The sequence below is a fragment of the Hemicordylus capensis genome, chromosome 3 (assembly GCF_027244095.1).
Source record: "Hemicordylus capensis ecotype Gifberg chromosome 3, rHemCap1.1.pri, whole genome shotgun sequence".
NCBI classification, from domain to species: Eukaryota; Metazoa; Chordata; class Lepidosauria; order Squamata; family Cordylidae; genus Hemicordylus; species Hemicordylus capensis.
Window position 1 is genome coordinate 321,757,464 of NC_069659.1, and position 15,738 is coordinate 321,773,201.

The 15,738-nt window shown below is 42.7% G+C and overlaps 1 protein-coding gene across 18 annotated transcripts in view; it reads left to right on the top strand.

The window, feature by feature from the left end:
* MBNL1 (muscleblind like splicing regulator 1) overlaps nucleotides 1-15,738 on the top strand; it is a 243,927-nt gene that overhangs the window by 169,045 nt on the left and 59,144 nt on the right. For 11 of the 18 annotated variants that reach the window (XM_053307261.1, XM_053307262.1, XM_053307244.1 and 8 more), the window contains 2 exons: nucleotides 1,998-2,090; nucleotides 12,267-12,296. The exons of 4 other annotated variants lie outside the window; for them this stretch is intronic. In XM_053307261.1, coding sequence (XP_053163236.1) covers nucleotides 1,998-2,090; nucleotides 12,267-12,296 — 123 coding nt within the window. The remainder of the gene's footprint in view (nucleotides 1-1,997; nucleotides 2,091-12,266; nucleotides 12,297-15,738) is intronic. 3 more of the 18 variants (XM_053307259.1, XM_053307248.1, XM_053307253.1) reach the window with 2 other exon arrangements.

Consider the following 15,738-nt stretch of genomic DNA (forward strand, 5'->3'; position numbering starts at 1 on the left):
TTTTCATAAGCACTGGTGCTTCTCCTATTGCACCAGTCCTCCATTAGTCAGGATTTCAGCCAGCATTTAGAAGCTGGGAGTTGAACTTAAACTGGAACTCCTTTCCTGTAGTGAGATCACACACCCACTCCAAAATATCAAACATTAACTGTATATGGAGCTGCCTGAGTCAGGTCATAGGTCCATTTGTATCAGTATTGTCTACTCTGACTGGCAGCATCTCTCCAACGTTATGGGAAAGGATCTGCCTGCCCTTCCACCTGAGATTTAATCTTGGACCTTACACATGTGCTCTGTTACTGAGCCATGGACCCTCCTCCACTTCCTCCACATCATAGCAGAGGAAGAATGAAGTGCAATTAGGAGTGCCTCATCAACCAACCATATTTTAAAAAGCTAGAAGGAGGTATATATGATGTTTTCTTACATCTGGCCACACTATTGGTTATCTAGCCTGGCAACAGATCTTTAGAATCTCATGTGGAGGCCCTCCCCAGTCCTGCCTACCAGAAATCAATTTAGCTGGAGATGTTAGGGATTGAACTTAAAGACCCACTCCAGAAATAAGATCCCTCCCATGGAAAAAAAGAAGGAAGGGTCATGTTGCCAATAAACCCCCAAATATAAAGTTGCTTACTGTGAAATTACTATCAAAGGGACAGCCATGGCATTGCCTTAAAGTTTAAAAATAAAACCAGGTATTGGGCATACTCAGAAGAAATATTCACCTCAAGACTACTCTAGGGAAAAGCTCACGTGTGGTGATGTTTCCCTTTACAACACTTCATTCTAAACAACTTCTATAAAGCAACTAAACAAATAAATCTAGACTGCACAGAATCACCCACAAGCAAGCTGCAAGGGTGTGTAACCAGCCAAAGGAATTTCATAAGGATCGTCCCTTCACTATACTGATTACCATCAGATCTAGCCTTTGGTAATAATAATAGTAATGCATTAACAAGGGCTGTGAGAAAGAAGAAAAAGGTGAAAGAAACAGCCAATCTAGAAAAAAAATGAGCAACTCTGTTGCAGTTTTCATAAGACTTGTTTAGGTGTCTTAGTTAGAGCTGGGGTCCACACATGTCCCTGAGCCTCAGGAATGTGCCCTCATTTCCTCATGTGAGTGTCTGCTTCCTGTTGAAATTCAAATACTGTTACTGAGATTGGCCATATCATCTGAACCCACCAATCTCAGTTTTGAGATTGCAGTGGTGTCTGGTGAGGGCACTGACGGGGGCAGCCGGCCAGTGGGAGGCACCTTTAACTGTAAATTAGTAGGTGCTTACCTCTCCTTCTGCCACACCTGAAAGCTGTTCAGAGCAGTGGCACACAGCCCAGCACCTGCTGTGGTGGAGGATCGGCACTGCAATTCAGCTGGTTTCTGCATATGTGTGGAGGTCATTTGCCGACCACGCAAGTGGCCCCCGCTAGCTGAGTGGCGGAGCTGATCTTCTGCTGCAGTTGGTGCTGGGCGGTGTGCCACTGCTCTGAACAGCTTTCAGGTGTGGCAGGAGGAGAGGTAAGCACCTACTAATTTACAGTTAAAGGTGCCTCCCACTGGCCGGCTGCCCCCGGCAGTGCCCGCACCAGACACCACTGCAATCTTGCCTTATTTTAACCTAGATAGGACGTAGACACTCATGTAGGGGTGGGAGAGGGAAGCGTGCATTCCTGAGGCACACGGACATTGTGCAGAGACTGGCTCATGATGTCTGAACCAGCCCATAACCAGGATTAATTTACAAAGCAAAACTCACCCTCAAAATGGAATGACTCTTCCCCACTTTCTGCATCAGACCATATAAATATTTGTGATTTGTACTTTTATACAAAGAAAGGTATTGTTGTTTTCTTGCACAGTTCTAACTTTCTATTATTTTGAGATCTAAAGTATCACCAATTTATCTTTTTTAAAGTATGGTTATGACTTGATTCAATAGCATTAGTTTAATATTTTAATTAGTTAACTCGATACTATTATTATTTTTTCATAGAACCATATGCCTCAGACATTCCAAAAAAGAGGGGGGGAGGGATCTCCATATTTCATCGACAATGATTCCATTTATCAATACCAAACAGTAAAGGTGAGAAAATGTTATAATTTTGGGTTTCCTTTTTGCTTTCTAAGGTCTTCTAAGTAATGTTAGTTTCTCACATTAATGGTTAAATGTACATTCAGATCATGATGAAGCGACAACATTTCTAGATACTATAAATGACTTGTCTTTGAACAATTAGTTATGGAACAAACAATGAGGTGACCTTTGATTTAATACTGAATGATGCCCAGAATCTGGTTAGATATGTCAGTATCGCTAAACTGCTTAGAAATAGAGACCACACCACCATCAAATCCAGTATGTAAATGAGTGGAAAATTGCCTAGAAAGTCCAACACATTTCATTTAAGAATTTGTCCAATATGAGGGCATTAGAGAAAAATAAGTTGAAGGAAAGAATCAGGCGAATCAAATCTCTTCTGTAAGCTTCAAGGTTGTATATCACAATGTAATGTATATCATAATTTAGGAAGGATGCAAAGAAGTCCAAGAGGATAATCAAGAGGTTGAAGCAGTTTCTCAGCAAGGAAGCTCTTATTTCATTTATTAAAAGATACAAATTTGATAGAAATTCATAATACTGGAACATACAATCCACCAACCACATTGACTGCCAGTAGGTTTAGAACAGAAAAAAATGATGTACCATGATGTACAACACAGAAGCCCTATTCACACATTTTGTTCAATGCTCATACAAAGAGTGTACATGACACATAGGCACAGTTCTGTAAACATATGCAGTTATTCACATGTTATGTTAAACACATGTACAGCAGTATACTGCCTAACTTTACTTGAGTATGGAAGGCCTGTATCAAGTTCACTTTTAAAATGAACACAGGTACGTACACACACACACACAGCAGCCCATTACATCCCCATTTACCACACCTAGCAGCACACAGACTGGAACTGTTCTCACTCTCGTCAATCCACTTTCTCCACTCCTACCCTGGGTTCCGAAAAAGCCAGGAAAGGGAGCAGGAGGAGGAAGTGTTTTGAGCCGGGAACTATGTTGACACTCTAGGCCAGAAGGCTACTGGCCCAGTCCAATTCTTTCTGCTCCACTCACTGGCCTCTTCCTTTTAGCAGGGCAGGAATGAGGAGAGGAGGAGGGGGAAGGCCGTCTTTGAGGCTAAGGCCATCTTTAACGTTTTTATCGAAAATAAAACTGCTAATAATAATATATAATGTCATTCTACAAATCTATGTTTGGCCACATTTGGAGTACTGTGTGTACTCAGGAAACCATATCTCAAAAAGGATATTATAGAACTGGAACAGATGCAGAAGAGGACAACCAAAATGATCAGGGGGCTAAAGCACCATCCTTATGAATTAAGGCTACAACATTCAAGGATTTTTTTAAAGAAAAAAAGGCAACGAAGTGGAGGCATGCTAGAGGCTTACAAAATTATGCATGGCTTGGAGAATAGGATAGGGGGTAGTTCTCCCCCCCCCCCCACAACACTAGAACCAGGGGTCATCTCTTGAAACTGATTGCCAGGAAATTTAGGACTGGCAAAAGGAAGTACTTTTTAATACAATGCATACTTTATCTGTAGAATTATTTGCTACAGGATATGGTGATGGCCACCATCTTGGATGTCTTTAAAAAGGGCTTAGACATATTCATCGAGGACAGGGCTATCAGTGGCTGCTAGTCTTGATGTCTATCTGAACCTTTCAGGTTCAGAGGCAGGATGCCTCTGCACATCAGTTGCAGAAGATGAACCACAAGAGAGGAAGTACGCTTCGTCTCTTTTGTATGGGCTTCCCAGAGGCATATGGTGGGCCACTGTGGGGAGCATGATGTTGGAGCAGATAGGCCTTGGACCTGATCCAGCAAGGCTCTTCTTATAGCTTTGTGCCAAGTTGTGTTGCACCAATTGGTGAAGAGCTGCTTCCATAATGGTGGGCAGTGGTGAAAGAGACAGGCAAGGCAAAGGGGGTAGCTTTTTACATTTCCCCACCTCAACTGCCTGCCTCTTCAAAAATCTGCCACTCTGGGCAGCCTGGCAAGTCAGCTGTAGAGGCACCATTGTGCAGCAGATCTTATCCAGATATTACAAACTACTGCTGCTCAGTGTCTCTTTGCCCATAAGAGCATCACATAAGACTATAAGAACAAACCTACTGGGTTTTTCTAATGTACTATTCTAATGTTATGTATTTAAGAGGAAACAAAGAGACGCAGACCAAGAGGTCAACTATTCAAGCATTCTGTTTCCAAAGAGTTGCTGGATAGATGCTCCAGAAGCCCATTATGTGGGGATGTGCACTAAACCAGTCTGCCCGGTTTGGTTTGAATTAGGACCGGGTTCAAACTGGGGTGGGGAGGTTCGGTTTTGGTTTTGCTCTAACACCCCTTTGGTTCAGTTCAAATTTGAACATGATTTGAACCAGTTTGAACTGGTTCCAACTGGTTTGAGCCTCCAAAACTGGGTTGGGTGGTAGGCACCCATGGGTGCCAACTACCACCCAAACCCCAAAGCAGTTGGACACTCCTATGATATTTAATGAATTTTTGAATTTTTTATTATTATTGCCCATTATTACATATGTGGAGTACCTAGGGACAAAAAACTGGGGTGGGTGGTAGGCACCCAGGGGTGCCTACCACCCACCAAACAGCAAAGCAATTGGAAACTCTTACAATTATTTGTGATTTTTTTTCCATTTTTTAAAATTCCTCCCATAGGGAATAATGGGGATTCCAGCAAATGTATCGCTTCACATCGGGGGAAGGGGGTGGCCCAGTGTGAAATGTGGTGTGTGAGCACTGCAATATATTCCCCTCAGGGGATGGAGACGCTCTGGGAAGAGCAGAAGGTTTCAAGTTCCCTCCCTGGCTTCTCCAAGATAGGGCTGAGAGAGATTCCTGCCTGCAACCTTGGAGAAGCTGCTGCCAGTCTGTGAAGACAATACTGAGCTAGATAGACCAATGGTCTGACTCAGTATATGGCAGTTCCCTATGTTCCTAATTTATTTCAAAGGAATTGGGCAAAGGGCTGATTTTAAATGATTTTTGTAGTTTACATGTCTTTAAGATCCACCCCCCCAAGGGAATAATGGGGAGTCCAGCAAATGTATCACTTCACTTCAGGGGGGGAAGGGTGGCCCAGAGTAGAGTGTGGTGGGTGGTAGTGCCCAATGGGGCAAGAAAGCTAACAGAATTATTTCCAAGGAATTGGGAAAAGGGTGTCATGCCCTCGAGCTCCGACAGCGAGGAGGAAGGGGAAGCTGTCGGCTTTCCAGCCGAGTCAGGAATGTCTGAAGAGCAGAGCCCGGCTGTCAGCGTTCCTAAGACAGCTGCAGTAAATCCAGCTGATTATTTAGAACAGGCTCAGCAGCCTGAGTCAACAGAAAGCGTGAGGAACCAATCAGAGGGTGAACTAGACATTGGAACACCGCTGACACCACAACAACGCAGGTGTTCTAAACGCAGGACACAATTAGAAGCGGTTAGGAGGAGCAAACGGCTATTGTTGAAGGCTGACAAGCCGTAAATTCCTACCAGCTGGGAGCCCTCGGCTTGCTCCATAAATTACAGCTCCAAACTCCGACTCATTGCTGAGATTCAACGTTCGTCATTCAGCTGACAGCGTGCAGCCGAGCCGTGAACTTCCCTGGCCTTGGGCCAGACCTTGACAAAGGGTTGATTTTTTGTGATTTGTTGAAGTTGACGTGCCTTTAAGGTTTTTCTCCATAGGGAATAATGGAGGTTACAGCAGCCCCGTAACTGCACTTGCAGGGCACTGGGGTGGCCTGAGCTAACCCATGGGGTACTGGGTATTGTGGTTTCTGAGGTGTTCTGAGTGTACATTCTCTGGTAGCATATGAGATTTTCAGTGACAAACCATGAATCCACTCTCATATGCTGCCACCCCCACCCCCCACTTTTTTGCTCCTAGGTACTCCACATGGGGAATAATGGGTAATAATAATAAAAATTTCAAGAAATAATTAAATATCGGAGTGTCCAACTGCTTTGGGGTTTGGGAGGTAGTTGGCACCCATGGTTGTCTACCACCCAACCCAGTTTTGGAGGCTCGAACTGGCTCAAACCAGTTCAAAATGAACCAGGCTCAGTTTGGTTCGAATTCGAACAGGCATGTCGAACCTAATGCCTGGTTCGGTTCAAATTCGAACCATCAAACCGAACTGGTTCAAATTCAAACCAGTTCGAATTCAAACCATTTTGCATATCCCTGCTATTATGTCCTTCTATTCATGGAGGACAGGGCCATCAGTGGCTACTAGTCTTGATGTCTATAGGCAAACTTCAGGTTCAGAGGCAGGATGCCCCTGAACACCAGTTGCAGGAGAACAATAGCAAGAGAAGAGGCATGCATTCATCTCCTGCTTGAGGTGTCATAGCTTGTATTTAAAGTAGCTGTGAACATAAGACTTTTGTACAGCTTTCATGAATAATACTCACTGATAGGCTTGTCCTCCATTTTTTGCTGTGTGAGTGTATTTTCTCCCTCAACATCTAGCTAAATGCAACCCACTATTGTGACATTATTGCATCATTGTGCTGTGCATCATCATGGTATGTTGCACTTGTAGGGCAACATCCTATGCAATATGATGCGTTGACCTCTCTGTGCATTGTCTTTACCTCAACACTAGGAAGATGAAGGGGAAAGAAACCTGGAGCAGTGGCAGGTCCATGACTCTTGTAACGTCTAGTTAAGCCCTAAGACTGGGGATGCAATATATAGCCTGAGGGCCAACTCAAATGGTCAGTTACTGGTGTGGTACATTTTTCTGACAATGACTCTAAATCCTTAGATGTCACTTGAAGGATTTCTTGTTTGAAATCACCCCACATTAAGAATTATGCCCCAATATCATGCTTAAATTTTAGAAATCTGAATATCCTAATCCTTCATTTTAAAAAAGCAAGTTTCTGGCCCTCATGCGTTCTGACACATTTCAAAAACGTGATTGAAAACATTCAGACAGATTTTCAACAGCTGCACTGTATTGCTTGCAGTTGAGGGAGCCAGTTTCAGGATAAGAGCACTGCAGAACAAATGCAGCAGGTCTACCAAGTATAGCGTGGGATCTGAGTCACTAGTGAAAATGCCATGCACATTATTTTAACTGTATGCCATTGAAATATGCTTAAATTATATTTTGTCCATGATGTATTCTCAGTGAGGCTCAGTGCTGAATGGCTGACAAAAATGTAGGGTAGGGGGATGGCAAGTTCAACCCCTATTGGCAGAATAAATCCAGTATAGTGTGAACTCAGCCAAGCAGGAGGTCTAGAGATAGTTGTTTAAGTTTGGGGAAACAAGGACTTATTTGGAAATAACAAACAAAATAGGAAAGCCTGCAGCCTGTTCTAGCTGAGCGTATGGTTGAAGGGAGGAGAGACAGAATGACCAACTGCTAGTTCTGGGAGAGACTACTAACTCTGGGAGAACAAAGAGGGTGAAGTCCTGCACGTTCTATGTGTGCTCCGTAAGCCCCTAGTGGCCATTAGGAGATACTGCTGCTGAGAGCTGATGCTGCTAGAGTCCCACCTCCAACACTCCTTCTCATCTGCTTGTGCTACTGTCTACAAGTCCCAAGATCTCTCTCATGGTCTTGAAATGATCCCTGGGCAATGGCTTAGCACATCTGCTATCATCTGTTTGGTTGAACAATACTTTATTTTTACAAGTCTTTTTTCTTCTGTATCCCACACATAATGATATTTTGTTTCACTGTGTATTATTCTAAATTTAATTTTCTCCGTTTCTGAGATCTGGTTGCAGCTTTGATTATCCTCAAACATCTCAATGGGTTTTGGTTCGTCTGTGTTGAAATCCAACAGTAGCTTGTGCAGGCACACCACCTCTTGACATGCCTGAGTGACAGATACATATTCTGCTTCAGTAGATGAGAGGGCATTGCTTGCAGCTACACCAACTGTCTGCTCCACCACCATAAAAGAATACATAACCCCTGGCTGACGTCTGGTCTGTTCTATCCTCTGCCCAGTCTGCATCCATATAGCCTAGTAATTTGGGTCCACTACTCCCAGGCAACATTAATTTCAGATGAATTGTCCCTTTTTGGTAACTGCCTAGTCTCTTTACCACAGTCCAGTCACCTTTGTGCGGTACACTTACTTTCCTACTCAAGCTTCCCTGTATCCGGTCTTGTTATCATAGCTATATATAAAAGTTCTCCAGTCACTGTCCTGTACTCACTGTTGTCTGGCAGAAGTTCACTCCCATCCTTCTGTTTTAGGTAACCTGTTTCCATAGGTATACTTATCTCTTTGGCCTCTGTAAGTCCCAAATATTCTAGTAAATCTTTTTTTTTTTTTTAGCCTACTTTCCAGTAGGCTTATGAGATCAGCTGGCATTTCGTATTTGTGTCCGTGTGTCCACCTCCCCCCACCTATCAACTTTGCAATGCCTGGACCAATATCAACCAAATTGGGTGCAATTGTAGGGACACATAGAGACACTGCAACCATGTAGTTCATGATGCTGTCATCCACTACAATTCAAGATGGTGAACACATAAACCTTTGAGGCACAAGTGGACTAACTTGTGAACTGCCTAACCAATTTGAACCAAATTTTCTACAGCTGTGGGGACACAAAGGGATGCTTTAATGGCATAGTTTTTGATGATGTCATCCACCCCAATTCAGTATGGCAGACGTGATCATTTGAGATGCAAGAGTACTAAATTGTGAGCTGCCTAACCAATTTGAACCAAATTTGGTACAGTTGTAGTAACACACAGGGACACCCCAATGGCATGGTTTGTGATGATGTTAAGCATTCTGATTCAAAATGCTGGAAATGTGAACGTTTGAGGCGCAATTGGGCTAACTTGCGAACTGCCTAACTGATTTGAACCAAATTTGCTAGAGGTGTAGACACACATAAGGACAGCTCAAGGGACGACGATGGCAAAGAATATTTATATACTGCTTTTCAACAAAGGTTCCCCAAACAGTTTACATAAAGAAACAAAAATAAGTAAAGATGGGACCCTGTCCCCCAAGGGTTCACAATCTTTAAAAAAATCATCATCATCAGATAGACACCAGGAACAGCCACTGGAGGGATGCTGTGCTAGGACTGGATAGGACCAGTTGCTCTATTCCTACTCAATAAAGAGAATCACCACTTTTAAAAGGTATCTCTTTGCCCAGTTAGCAGGGGAAAGGGCATAGTTTGTAATGTCATCCACTCTGATTCAGGATTTATTTATTTTATTTATTTTTAAAAATTCTATACTGCCCAAAACTTGTGTCTCTGGGCAGTTTGCAATTAAAATAATTTAAAACATTAAATCAATTAACAATCAAAATCATTTAAAAGATTAAAAACATTTAAACCCCAGTATTAAAATTATTTAAAACTATACATCTAATTAAAAGCCTGGGTGAATAAGTGTGTCTTCAGTGCCTTTTGGAGGATCCGTGAACATCTGAGGTGAAAGTGGGAACCAATATGGACCAAATTTGGTGCAGTTGTAGGGACACATAGGGACAGCTCAAACTCATAGTTTGTGTTGATGTCATCCATCCCAATTCAAGATTACCAGCATCAGTACTACTGTTTTAAGGTCATTTACCTCCTGAAATTTGCATAGCTGACTTATCAGCTGGCCATTGCCTCAACCTGAGAAACTACAGAGAGTTTTGGATCCAGGAGTACTTCCAAGCTTGGCAGAGCAGTAGTCTCTAAGTGACACCATCTGGAATCTACCTGAGAGGTGGGAATAGAACCACTGTAAAACAGTGCCACCTAATCCCACCTCCCTCAGGTGACCCAGAGGGATTCCATGGTTGATGGTATCAAAAGTTGTCGAGAGATCCAAAAGGATCAGCCACACTCCCGCTATCCATGCCTAATTGGAGATCATCCAGCAGGCCAACTGAGGCAGTCTCACCCCATAGCCCACCCAAAAGCCAGTTTGAAATGAGTCTAGATAATCAATCAGTCAATCAATCAATCTTTATTATTACGGTCATAGACCAGAATAAGTATAAGGGGTGATTACATATGGTAAAGGTACATAAGGATAATAGAAATTAAAGTACATTAAAAATACACAAGAAGCATAAGGGCATAAAAAGCCTCAAAAGGCATAAAAGTCATATAAAAGGACATAAAAGGATGGAGGGCATAAAAAGGGGTGTAAAAAGGTTAGAAGACATAAAAAGACAAAAATGCATAAAAGCGTGAGTAATAAAACTAGATAACGGCCAGGCTATACGGTTATAAGATGCAGTAAGAGAAGAGTCTAGGGCGCACAGTATTGAATAAGCAAAGTGTAGATCCCACTCTTAGTTACTGGTGGTCAGATTAAGGCTGATAGGACCCACTACCTAGCATCCACCAACACATGCTGGTCGCTGCCGCACAGAACCTGTCAACGCTATATGTGACAGCAGGCTTAAAGTCAGAAAGCAGGAAAGAGACGGAGAATTAGCTTAAGCATCCCGGATACTTGCATAGCAATTGAAGGGTAAGGGAGTTGCAAATGTCCCTGTAAAACAAACAGTGGAGGAGGAAATGCTCAATGGTTTCAATCTGCCCTGAGCAAAATAGTTTCAATCTGCCCTGAGCAAGAAGGGCAAAATTACTCTGCAAATGGAATCCTTCTATAATGGCCTTCTAGCACTGCTAAGGGGAGGGTGTGACAGCGAGCCAAAGTGAATGAGGTCTAGGTAATCAATTTCCTCCAGGACTGTATGGAGCTGAGAGTCCTCCACCATCTCAAACACTTTGCCCAACCATGGAAGATTAGAGATGGGCCCATAGTTACCTTACTCTTCAGGATCCAATGTAGGGTTTTTCAAGTATGGCCTAATGATAGCTTCCATTAACGAGGATGCATTCTACCCTCCCTCAGAGAAGCATTTATGATGTTTACCAGACACTCTCTAACAATCTGATTGTTAGATAAAATAAGACAAGTTGGACAAGGGTCAGGAGAGCAGGTGATAGGCACACAGTCTGAAACAGCTTGTGCACGTCATTAGGAATCACAGACTGAAAGTGATTCAGTCTGACCACATAAGAGGAGTTTTTAGAAACCGCCATAATAGACTCTGCGCTTAGTGTAGAATCAAGTTCAGCCCGAATAAAATATATTTTATCCGTGAAAAAGCATTAAAAGCGTCACAACGGGGCACCACAATGATGGATCTAAAGTTGGATTAAATGGGGAGGGGGCTTGTACTAGCCCACTCACAACCCTAGACAACTCCACTGGATGTGAACTTGCGGATGCAATGTGGGCAGAAATGAATTGCTTATTTGCCATACATATTGCCAGAACATAGATCTTCAGATATGCTCTATATTGTAACCTGTCGGATTCAACTCAAGTCTTTCTCAATTTGCTCTCTAGTTATCTATCTCACCACTTCAGCTCCTGTAATTCTCCTGAATATCACAGGGCTAATTTTGAAGCAGGTTGGAGAGCACACTTAGGATTGATTGTGACTACTGATCTAGTGGGTTCGTTATTCCAAGTTTGCAGCAGAGCATCGACAGAATCATCTGCAGAGCCAACTCAAAACCTTTCTAAGGCTTCTTGGAATCCTTTCGGATCCAATAACCTTCTCGGGTGGACCAACCTAATGGGTCCTTCATCCCTGCAGAGGTGGGTTGTGGTTGCAAGTCTTACCTTAACCAGATGGTGGTCCGTCTATGACAATTGTGAGATTAAAGGAGTCCCCACCCACAGAACACTGCCCTGATCAGAGTAAAAGACCAAATTTTATCTGACATTCCAGGCTATTGCAGCCTGCTTTACTGCATAGATACTTTTCTGCAGCTTTCACACATATTTTTCTTTACCAGGTTCTTCAAATCCTGGTGGCTGCTTCATATCAATATCTTCTTTGATGCCTCAATGAAGAAATGCAGTTTTCACGTCTATGTGATCCGCTTGCATTTTCTTTGCTGCCGCAATGCTTAGGAGTGTCCTTACTGAAGTGTGTTTTACAATGGGAGCAAATGTCTTGTCATAATCCTCACCATATATTTGCAAGTCTCCCATTGCCACCATATATTTGCGAGTATTCTGTAATGTTGGACATCTCCTTCTGCATTTTACTTAATTTTAAAAATCCACTTGCACCCCACAGTCTTTCTTCCCTCATGTAGCTCTGTGAGTGTTCATGTGTTATTTTTGTGCAATGACTCAATTTCTTCTTTCACAGCTTCCTTCCAGTTATGCACTTCAGTTGCAGGTAAGTTATCAATTTCTTTCCATGTACTTGGTTCTTGAAACCTTTCTCCATTTGCAATGTAGGAAAGTTTCTTAGGAGGAACTCATTTATTTTGTCTTGATGAATGCCACACCCTTTGTTCGTCATCAGCATTCTCTTCTGCTTCTGAATCGCTGCCAGGTATAAAACTTATAGCAGATCTTTCCTTTTGGTCATGTTCTCTTGATTCTTCCTCTAATTTAAAATTGGGCTCAAAGTTTGGCAGTTCACTAGTGGTTGGTTTTTCATTTTCATTTAAGTATGCAAATTGCATGTTTTAATTGTTTCTGTGGCAAGTTCTGTATCCTCTACATCTTAAGGAGTAGCCAACAAGTATTCCTTTCTCACATCTACAGTCGAGTTTTGTTCTTTGGGCCTTTGGTATATAAGTGTATGCTTTAGATCGAAACACTCTTAAATGATTCAGAGTGGGCTTGTTGCCATGCCATAACTCATGTTCCATTGTTCTTGTGGCCTTTGTTAGCAATCTATTTTGAAGATAAGTAGCAATCACCATTGCCTCTCCCCAAAATTTAGTAGCCAAATCAGTGGTGGAGCCAGAATACGCAGGCATGGGTTCTGCCCCATCCCTGGTGGCCCTGCCATGTGTGCACCATGTGTGCCAATGACACCTTTTGTGCATGATATCATGCCCACGTGAGCATGGCCTGATCTTCGGAGGACCCACACACGCCTTCTGGAGCACATTCCCAGCCAGCGTTTGCTGCTTGGGTTCATTTATTTCCTTTCCTCTCTCTCTGTTGAGGGAGAGAAAGGCAAATAAATGCACACAGCAGCCAATACTGGCTAGAAATGAACTCCGAAGGGTTCACATACCCCTTCCATGGCTCGTGGCTGGGTTCCTTGAACCTGTCCGCTTAGTGTTGACTCCACCCCTGAGCCAAACTAGCATCTACAAGCATGCATCTTGTCATTTCCATAAGAGAATGGTTCTTTCTTTCCATCACTCCTTTTCGCTACAGCTTATATAGTTCAGTCTTTTGGTGTTCAATGCCTTTCTCCTTTAGAAATCTTATTACATCATTCCCAGTATACTCACCACCATTGTCAACGCAAAGGATCTGAGGCTTCCTCCCAAACTTGTTGCTCACTCTTGCAACATATTCTTTAAGTCTTTGTAGTACTTGTCCCGTTTTACTTAACAAGTCAGTAAATGTATATATAGAATCGTCAGTATAACAAGTCAGTATTTGTATATATAGAATTGTTATCTATAGTCATTATCCATCCCCCAAGTATTAACTCTCATAGGTCCACAAACATCACTATGAATGAGATCCAAAGGATACTGTGTTTTTCTTTCTTTGTGTGGAAGGAAAGGAAGTCATGTTGCCTTTGCTCTTACACAGCATATACACTGAGATTCAGTACTATAATCTTTAGACCTTTTACCGAATCCATCTTTTCAGCCTGAGATTTTGTTTTGGCATCTCTATGGCCTAACCATCTGTGCCATAGATACAAACATCCTTTGTGTGTGCATTCTTTCACAATTTTGGCCTTTTCAGTCATGCATTCTACTTTAAACAATCCATTCTCTTATAAAATTGCTTTCAAGAGCATTTCCTGTTTATGAATAATGAAACAGTGCCTTCCTTTGAACTTTACTTAGTAGCCCCTTTATGTAGAATATGTTACAGACATCAGGCTGGCTTCTGGAGTAGGCACATACAAAGCTTCTTCAATTATTAATCCAAAGGTCTCTCCTTTCTCCAGTTTGCAGAGTAACTGTGCAGATCCTTTCTCTTCTGCATACATACTAGGGTGTCCCACCACCACATGCAGGCTGCTGGGTGAAGCCCCGCGGCTGCACGCAGACTTCTGAGTGGCGCTGTGCCGCACCCAGAAAAGCTGTAGGGTGGAGGAGGAGCAGGTAAGGACCTGCTTTACTCCTGCTTAAGGGTACCACTCCCTGCCCTGCCGAAACGATTTGGCGGACCACGCCAAATTGATTCGTGCGTATCCCTATCTGGAATCCTTGTGCTGTCTCCACTTTTCAAAGCTTTTGTCTTTGCTTTGCTTTCTATGTAATTCTCTAAGCTGTTCTCTTTTAGTCAAATGTCTCTGGGCCCATAACCCTTCTGAGGGGAGGCTAGCAGGTCAACTCCTATTAGCAGAGTAAATCCAAATAGTGAGAACTTAGCCAAGCAGGAGCTCTGGAGACAGTTGTTTACGTTTGAAGAAACAAGAATTTATGTAGAAGTAACAAATGAAGTGGGAAAGCTGCAGCCTATTCTAGCTGAGCTTATGGTTGAAGGAAGAAGAGGCAGATTAACCAACTGCTAGCTCTGGGAGAGACTATTGAGATACTTACTCTGGGAGAACCAAGTTTTGGGGGGGTGAGGAACCCTGCACTCTCTTTCTATGCTCCTAAAGCCTCTAGTGGCCATTAGGAGATATTGCCTCTGAGAGCTGATGCTGCTAGAGTAGAGATGTGTACAAAACTGATTTTGCATTTCATTTCAATTTCGAAATGAAACACAAAATGGCAGAAACATTCCATCAGAACAACAGTCAACCTGGTTGCTTCGACGGAATCCTCATTTGAGGGTTTGGGGGAAAGTTAAGAATGTGTTTAACATTGCCCGCTTGCCCATTTCCTTTCTGGTTTGGGTGGTAAGTAGCACCCATCATGCCCTACCACTCAACCCAGTTTCGTGTTCCTAGCAGCTCCCCATGGGGAACAATGGGATGTTTCAAGTTTCCTCATTGTTCCCTGTGGCTTAAACATTCAAAACGTTTCAAGATTGTTCCAACTGTCTCAAGGCCAGACATGGAGCTCATCACAGCAGTCACCAAGTTATATCTTTCCCACACCTATACAGAGCAGCCATTGTGGATTTTTCATCACAACATTATCTCACAAACAAACTAAACCACAACTCAAGGAAGGCAGGCAGGCACCCAAGTTCTGCCTTTGTCAAGAAGAGATCCAGCAAAACTAGATAGTTATATTTTATTATTTATTTTATTTACATGCCACCTGACTACAAAGGATATAGGTGGTTCATAAAAGTAAATACAATAAAAGCAGAATAAAACAACAATTAAAACAATAATTTAAAACATCCAGAGATTACTAAAAGCCAGGTTAAAAAGATGTTTCTTAAGGGCTCTTTTAAAGGTGGGTAAAGATGATGAATCATGGACGGCTATAGGAAGTGCATTCCAGAGCCAAGGAGCAACTACAGAGAAGGTCCATCCGAGTTGCCGCCAGGCTTGCTGGCAGCATCTGGAGATGGAGCTCTCTTGAGGACTTTTAATGTGCAGTGGGGATCATGCAGAAGAAGGTGCTCTCCCAGGTAACTTCATACTATGCCATTTAGGGCTTTAAAGGTAATCACCAGCACTTTGTATGTTGCCTGGAAACCTATTGGTAGCCAATGCAATTGCTTTAAAACCA